Source organism: Homalodisca vitripennis, chromosome 3, assembly GCF_021130785.1.
Source record: "Homalodisca vitripennis isolate AUS2020 chromosome 3, UT_GWSS_2.1, whole genome shotgun sequence".
Classification (NCBI taxonomy): domain Eukaryota; kingdom Metazoa; phylum Arthropoda; class Insecta; order Hemiptera; family Cicadellidae; genus Homalodisca; species Homalodisca vitripennis.
The window spans coordinates 153,897,829-153,905,638 of NC_060209.1; the positions used below are offsets into that span (position 1 = coordinate 153,897,829).

At 34.4% G+C, this 7,810-nt stretch overlaps 1 protein-coding gene across 1 annotated transcript; it reads left to right on the top strand.

Moving 5' to 3' along the window:
- Positions 1 to 790: 790 nt before the first annotated feature.
- LOC124357677 (PBAN-type neuropeptides-like) lies at positions 791 to 5,430 on the top strand. The gene is made up of 3 exons (XM_046809664.1): positions 791 to 864; positions 4,123 to 4,326; positions 5,173 to 5,430. The coding sequence occupies exons 1-3, from the start codon at positions 804 to 806 to the stop codon at positions 5,376 to 5,378; spliced, it is 471 nt and encodes a 156-aa protein (XP_046665620.1). The 5' UTR covers positions 791 to 803; the 3' UTR covers positions 5,379 to 5,430.
- The last annotated feature ends 2,380 nt before the right edge of the window (positions 5,431 to 7,810 follow it).

Below are 7,810 nucleotides of genomic sequence, written 5' to 3' on the forward strand. Positions count from 1 at the left end.
TTCATAGAGATTAGGATAATATTTTGATTTTATTTATATTATATTCTTTTTGTAATTTATTTATGTTTTCTAAAACCAAAGTAATTTGTGAAAATTATTGTTTTTTTTAAGTTTCCAAGAGGTGAATAAGCTAGTCGTGATTAAAAAAATGCAAACAAAATTTTAGCTGGAAGAAGGAAACCCACTTATGGGCAGTTTCGTTTCCGGAGCTATGCCAAGTTGTAGACAAGTAAAAATAAAAATATTTTTAACTTATTAAAAAAAAATGTATAACTACATAATGCAAAAGTGCACTCTAGCATGGATATCTATATTATGGGTCCATATTAATAAATTATAATTTGTTTTAACCAGTCATGTTAATTTTTTCAAGAGAAGCCCTTTGACTTGTGTCTTCTCATCTCACTTGGAGGGGAGATAAGGTTCACCATAATATTACTAACATACTTTCTCCCAATATCTCAAATAAGACACCATTATACTTTGCCATGTAACAACACTTAAGTTTCTTCTTCGTTGTTTATGAGATCGGCACACTCATAAGGTGCTTTAATATTCTTCGGTAGGCAAAATCCCAAAACTGATTCTTTGATGGCAATCCAAAATGCCTACACCCACATTGTTGTGTTTTCTGGGAAATACACGATGAATGTGTTTTTGTCCGAAACGAGATTTCGTTGGACGGACTCCTGTCGCGCTGCAATATCGCGGGATTACGGCAGGGGGCTGACACCCGAGGGTGGTATTAGCATGTGTCTACCGCTATATAACCCGCTCTGGCCCTGCTGCCTGCAGATCTCACCATGGACTCACTGACCAGTTGCGTCTGTGTGGTACTGCTAGTCGCCGTCCTCACGCCTTCAGGTACACTCTTGTCTAGTAACTTTATCCTTGTCTGAGAATTGTGGTTAGGGTCGGATTAAGCATTAGGAGGGCTTCATTTAAATCAATTTAGGCGCTAAGACACCTTAAACAACGTACTATAGATTATAAACAATCGGTCCACGCAGGGCCTTTTTAAAATTGTATCACCTGTATATCTATGTTACTACTCTTATTATATAGGCTCGAGACTCGAAACGTAGTTCATATGTTTCTTTTGGTCCAAGGAAGAAATATACTGACGGGGTCAAAATTGTCATAAAATAAAATTCTAAAATTTTCACATTTTCATCTTAAGGGTTACCATAGCAACGAAAATCACAGGATAAACGAATTTTTACACAAACATGTGACACTTTATAATTTGGCATAGTAACAGAAGTGATGAAGTTATTTTGTTAGATTGGTTGATAACATTTCGTCACGATCTGTCAGGCACATCGATATTCGTTTTTATCGTTAAATTTTATCATACAAATAGAGTTTTAAACTGTTTGATAGGACCCGTTTTCTGAAAAAAATAAATGTATGACCACATTTAGGAATCACAACCTTAGTTTATTTAGAAAGACCACAACTTATAACTACACGAGCTAGAGATCAATATTTTTGTGGCAACAAAATCCCTTTTGGCATCAGAGGTATTTTATTGTATTTTGTTTACAAGGCACGTTTTAGACCTGTTTTATGAGATGCATAATATTCAGAACGAGTGAGGTTGCCTTTACATAGTCTTGGCGATCCTTTAACGATTATATTAGAGGATATGCAGTTGTGTTCTACGAACAGATCAGGTACTGGCCTAATTCGGTCTAATCGAATTAACTAATCCATAAACAGCCTATTATCAAGATGCCGATGGGTTTGTAAATTTCGAACATCCCTACAAATCTATAAATAAAACAAAATCCCAATAGATTGCTTTGTTTTAATAAATATTTACACTTTACAATTCTTTTATTACTTGAGTATTAATTTCTATTAAAATTAACTTGACCCCCATCACACTCTTGGAGAAGGTCCTTCTTTGTGTGCAGCCCTACTTGTGTCCACGATTAAAGTTGATCAATTTATGGACACGTTTGAAACATCAGTAAAATAATAGAGAATAGACATTTGGTTTCTTTAAAGAGACAATTATGAAGACACTTTACTTTAACTTAAATGAAGACAGGACATATGGTACTTCAAATGGTTTTTATTTTATTGATATTTATTATACTACACTCTGCTGGAAATAAAACTTGTTTTTCTCTTTAGAATTAATTTGTGTCAAATATAAGTTGTTTTTTTCCATAATGTTTGGCTAAACATATAAAACTCTGTTTGCGATATACAACATGACTGGCATATTATTTTGTGGTATAACAACACATTATAATCTATGTATATAAAAATGAATGTTTGTGTGTTTGTCCTTTATAGACTCAGAAACTATTTGACCGATCATTATGAAAGTTTAAATGTATATGTATTTTTCCACGTAGAAGGTTTATATGCTATGCCTATTGATGTAACTCACCACCAGGAGGCGCTGCAAAATATATAAGTTATCAAAGCGCCTGCACATTGTAAACTAAAATTACGAGATAGTTGTGTATAATAACCACACACTATGTGAAGGCGCTAAGTTTTTATGGATATTTGTCTTTCAAATGAATTTCTGTTTGGCCTTATAGCTTGAATGTTAGACCACTTTATTATTAAGTACATGTACGTGTACAATGGCTATAAACATACACTTTTGGGAGATTTTCTTGATAGTGTCAACAAGGTAAACTCTACATCGGCGTTGACAATATAATTCACTTGAACCAGAAGTGCTCATACACGAGAAAAGCTTACAAAAAGCGTGTGAAGCCGCGGGGAACAGCTAGTTAAATATAAAAGGCTGAAAAAAATCAATCAGTTTTATTGTTTGTCTTATTGAAATTTGATCCAACATGGTTGATTCATGACATAATTTCGTGTAATGAAGTTAAAAAACAATGTCCTACTTATTTTCTGAAGTCGCATTTTTAAACATAATAAAGTTTTCTCCCCAAAATAGCGAATAAAATATTTGTATTTGTTGCTAAATCCATGTTGTCATTGGCATTTTTAAATATTTTCCAGCAGACGAATTAATCCATTGCAAACAAATTTAACTTTCAATGTTCTCCAAAGGTGATATGAACTACGTTTTCAGAAAAGAAATCAATCAATATTCTGATATTTCTTGAACATCCGTTATTTACTTCTGAGCAATGTCACTAATACATTAATAGCCTAATCATGATATTTTGTAAAACCTGCGTTTTGGAAGCTATACATAAATGTCTTTCACATGTGGAGGATCTTTCGATCGAGTATCGCTTAAAATGAAATTAAAAATTACTTTATTAAAGGCAACGTCCTCTCTAAAACTTATCCTAAAAAACTTAAAGTAACAAATTAATATTAATAACGAAACATAATTCCATTTATTTAATGATTTGATGTGTCCAATTTTCACATTTTTACTGAAATTTGGAACAGGTTCCCGAGGGATGCCTCTCAAATCCCTACGGGCCGAGAAAGATAAGTGTCACTCGGTGGGTAAGTCCAAGCCTATCCCTTAGTAGTATACTGCGTTCACTTCACAACTGATTGGGCCAAGTTAAATCAATGACTCTTATCAAGTTTGAACCCTTAAACTTCAGACTTTGATTACTTAACAGTTTATGAGAAGATATTGCATCCAACGCTAAAATATGTTGCCATTTGAAACACTGTGGTTGTGCGCTGTCTCGCGGCAAACGAAGGTAACGACGATTAGGATGTAAATATACTACTATATGATTGTGTAAAAACTCGTAGTTTTATGTTTAATTCATAAAAATGAGGATTCTACTATCAGATTAAAATGGATTAAAATAAAATATTTAGTATAGTAGCGCTATACCATCCTTTAAAAACAGAAAGATAGTTTTACCGAACAACATTTGTGCCACACAATCCCCACACGGGTGAAAGGTCTATTCTCTGGAAAATCAAAGCTTCAAATTATGAAAACATAACCTAACCACTGTTTATCCCTAGTCTGACATAAAATGTATTGTTGGTATTGATTACTTAGAGAAAACCAGCTTAGATACCCGTAGAGAAGTAACCATACAATCACACGAATCTAGAGTTTGATCATCGGCTAAGCTACAGATATACTACATAGTGCTCAACAGTGACTAGGCTATTTTTCCTGATCAACATAATTTGTTACAGATGTGGAGTCATACACAGACGTGTACATAGACGGGACGGCAGTGGAAGAGCAGCCACCCAAACACCCGTACCTGTGGTTCGGTCCTCGCCTGGGTCGCCGCAAAAGGACTATCGATGAGGCAGTCCTGCCCAAGAGTCCTATATTTGAGGAAGCCGTCATCAGCGTCTTTGACGACACACCGTGGGCGCTTATGCCTTTGAAAAGTGAGGATTCACGAGACTAGGGACTTATTTCATCCTCATTTATAAAACAGTGCCAGACTATAAAATGACACCATATCCTTGGTTTTTTCCTAGTTAAGAATTATTTTTTCCAAACAAGGAGTGACAATAAATGTTTTAAGGTAAACTGTCATCAGTTGATCATAAACAAATTCTGTTAAGATTCAAAGAAATAAGAACCATCGCTTCACATGCATTACAGTAGTTACTTATACTCATATTCACAATGGGGTAGTTTAAATACAGTAACATACGGGATGATCATACAATCCCCTGCCAAGTTTAGAACAGTTGTAATGGTATAATAATTCATCCTGAGCATGTTTCTAGATCAATATGACCTACTTTCTCACATATTAAACATTTTCAGGTGTAGACCCTTAAAAAGGGACGCCCTCAACTTAAAACATTTCAAACTGTAACCACACTTTTATGACACATTAAAAAAGGAATCTAAATCAAGGGTTTCAAATAAATATCATACCCTTTTATCTATTGCTGTTTTGATATATGTCAGGTCAAAGATAAAATTGAGCAAATTAACAAAAATTCACCTCTATAAACAGTCTGCAAAATATCGCAATTTGTGCTAAATGTTTAGCTTTGCAACCAATTAGGTTTTAATAGTTTTTGGGATACCTGAAAGTTGCCAAGTACGTAAAGGTATGCGTCGCGATTTGTAATTTTATCTACATTAAAAGTGGTTTTATGGGTTTTTAATTTTAATACATGCACTATTAATAGAGTTATGCAGGAAACGACCAAGCTCAAAACAGTGTACTACTATTTTGTACAATACCAGATCTTAATTGTTCGTCTGTCCGGCAGACATGCAGGAGCGTGCCCTGATGGGGATGAGCCCACGCCAGGAAGAGGAAGTGCCCGAGAATTCCAAGGCCCCGCCTTTCGCCCCACGTCTGGGCCGCCGCCGCAAGATGCTGCCATTCTCTCCTCGCCTTGGCCGCGAGCTCTCCACCGAGCCTCTTGACAGATTCGAGAGGAGCGTCTCCGACGAATCAAATAAAACCCATTAAAACTATGATAAAGTAGTTTGATAAATAAACATTTGATTTTTCATTAAGGTTATTGGTGTTCTTTGTACTACTAACTAATATACTCTGGTAGTCCCGTTCTGTGCCAAAACGCTTAAGGACACATAAATCTCCAAATTCAAGGAGAATAAAAGCCATTTGACAGCGGATATGTGAAAGGCTATTCTTCCAAATGCAGAGTGTATTTAAATAAGCACCTTCTCTGGACAACAAGCTCTTCCTCTCCAAGATTAAACAAAGAAGTCATGAACTGTGCATTACCTACGTGTGGTGCCGCGAAGAAGGTTGTCAGAGCCAGGGGGGAGATGCTACAGGATATACAAGGTCTTAGACAAACTTAAATATTTCAGGAAACTTTTCCCATTTTATCCTAATGAAAACCTTCCTGGAACTTCAACATATACAGAGTGTTCACAAAAGGGTGTCACAAATAGTACAAAGCAACAAACAACTGATACCTCTCAACTGTGACATGTTTGGCGTTCCATGCTTGTAGAAGCGTATCTTTAAAGTGGTCGTGCTCGCTTACTCGTTGACGGATTTCTCATAAACAAGTAGCCTACCGTTGAAATTCTAATAAAAATGTTCAAATAGTTGTCCAGTAAATTTTTTACAACTATACTTGTGTTTTTGTTTTTGACTTTTAATATGTTCAACAGACGTAAATTTGTTACAATCAAAGAAAAACACAATATTTTTTAATATTTTCCTTTTATTTATTCAAACCAATGTACCACATTTAGTCTCTTTAGCTTAACTAGAGTTAGAGATCATATTTTTTGACGTGACAACGTCTTAAATTAGGTTGCGGCTCGGAGTCACTCATGAAAAAGTGTAACGCCCGGTAACGTTACGATGCCCGTCCAGTGGGTCCGCCGCACGGGATCCGCACGGGATAAAGCAGATAACTGTGGGTCCGCCGCACGGGATAAAGCAGATAACTATGTTTATTCGTGAAAATGTGGAGTGCTTAGATTCGTCATTTACAACAACTACAACAATAAAGGTAAATAATTGTACACTGATATTTCATTATCGTAAACTATGATTGATTGATTAATTGTTAGATTGACACAAAAGTTGAGAAACTGAGTTTATAGGTTATGTCATACTATTGACAAATGTTGATAGTGTTAAGTAAATTATTAGTTTAAATCACTCTGCAATCAATCGTAATTCAGTCGATTGAGAAGAAACAGCGCGTATTGCTAGTCAAACATTTAAAATAACAAATTATAACCTCTAACCTGTCATAACAGTGCGACCAAACAAACGAACTAAACCGACCAATCACCACGCGTGGAAATAGAATTTAACTGTGTTTAGCAAGAATTTCAAATTCCAATTTTAGTAAATGTTTTATTCAACTTTACCATTTACAATAACAAATTTTAATTAATTTCAAATTATGTACAATGTTTTAGTAAACAAAATATATTTCTATAGTTAAAATTTGTGCAATTCTTATTTTCATTCAATTCCTTGTTCCTATTGTGCAATTTAATAATATTCATATCAATAAATATTCTACCGAGAAAAAGACGTTGTCACGTAAAATCTTCGCCCGTAAAACCGACTTTACAGGCAACCATAATTTTTTTTTAATAATACGAAATGGCGGCTAGCGGCTAAATAAGACATTTCTCGACATATGTTTATATGACATTTTTGGTTTCAAATAATGAGTACTATCAGCCATTGATGTTTGTGACACCCTTTCGTGAACACTCTGAATTAGCCGAATTGGTCCAATCATTCCAACTAACACTATATAAGTAATAAACTATATAACAGAATATAATAATACTATAATACTATAATATATATACTATAATATATATACTATAATAGATATAGCAAAGAATAATAGACACTGCGAGTAATAACAAGACCTGACGGTAAGTTAACTGTTAGTTGTGCTGTTCACTTGCTATACTCAAAAAGCTGTTTTTTATCAAACCTTTCAAACTGCCACAGCTTTCTATTACTTACTATCTATAATGTAACGTTTTTTACAACGTTTGTTATAAAACATATTAAAAACAATTAACATCTCTATGAACAATAAAAAAAATTAAATAACAAATAACAGCCTGTTTTATTTAAAATAAGGCTTCACAATTTTATTGTTAAAAAAGTATATTAAAGTCCTTCAATTAGGTTACCTGTTGCCGTTTAAGAATAATAAACAACTAGCACAAGCTTCCAGTGATGGCCAGTAAACAATGGTTTTTTATCTTATTTAAGCCTTAGCGTCAGATATATCGGCTTCAAAGTGCACTGGTTTTTAAGTGCACTGGTTTTATCGGTTACAGAGCCGAGACTATAACAATTAGTCTAAGTTTTTATAACTTTATTGGCAACAACATATATCAGGCCCTTCTCCGTAGACTATTAGTCTCGACTCTCTAAAT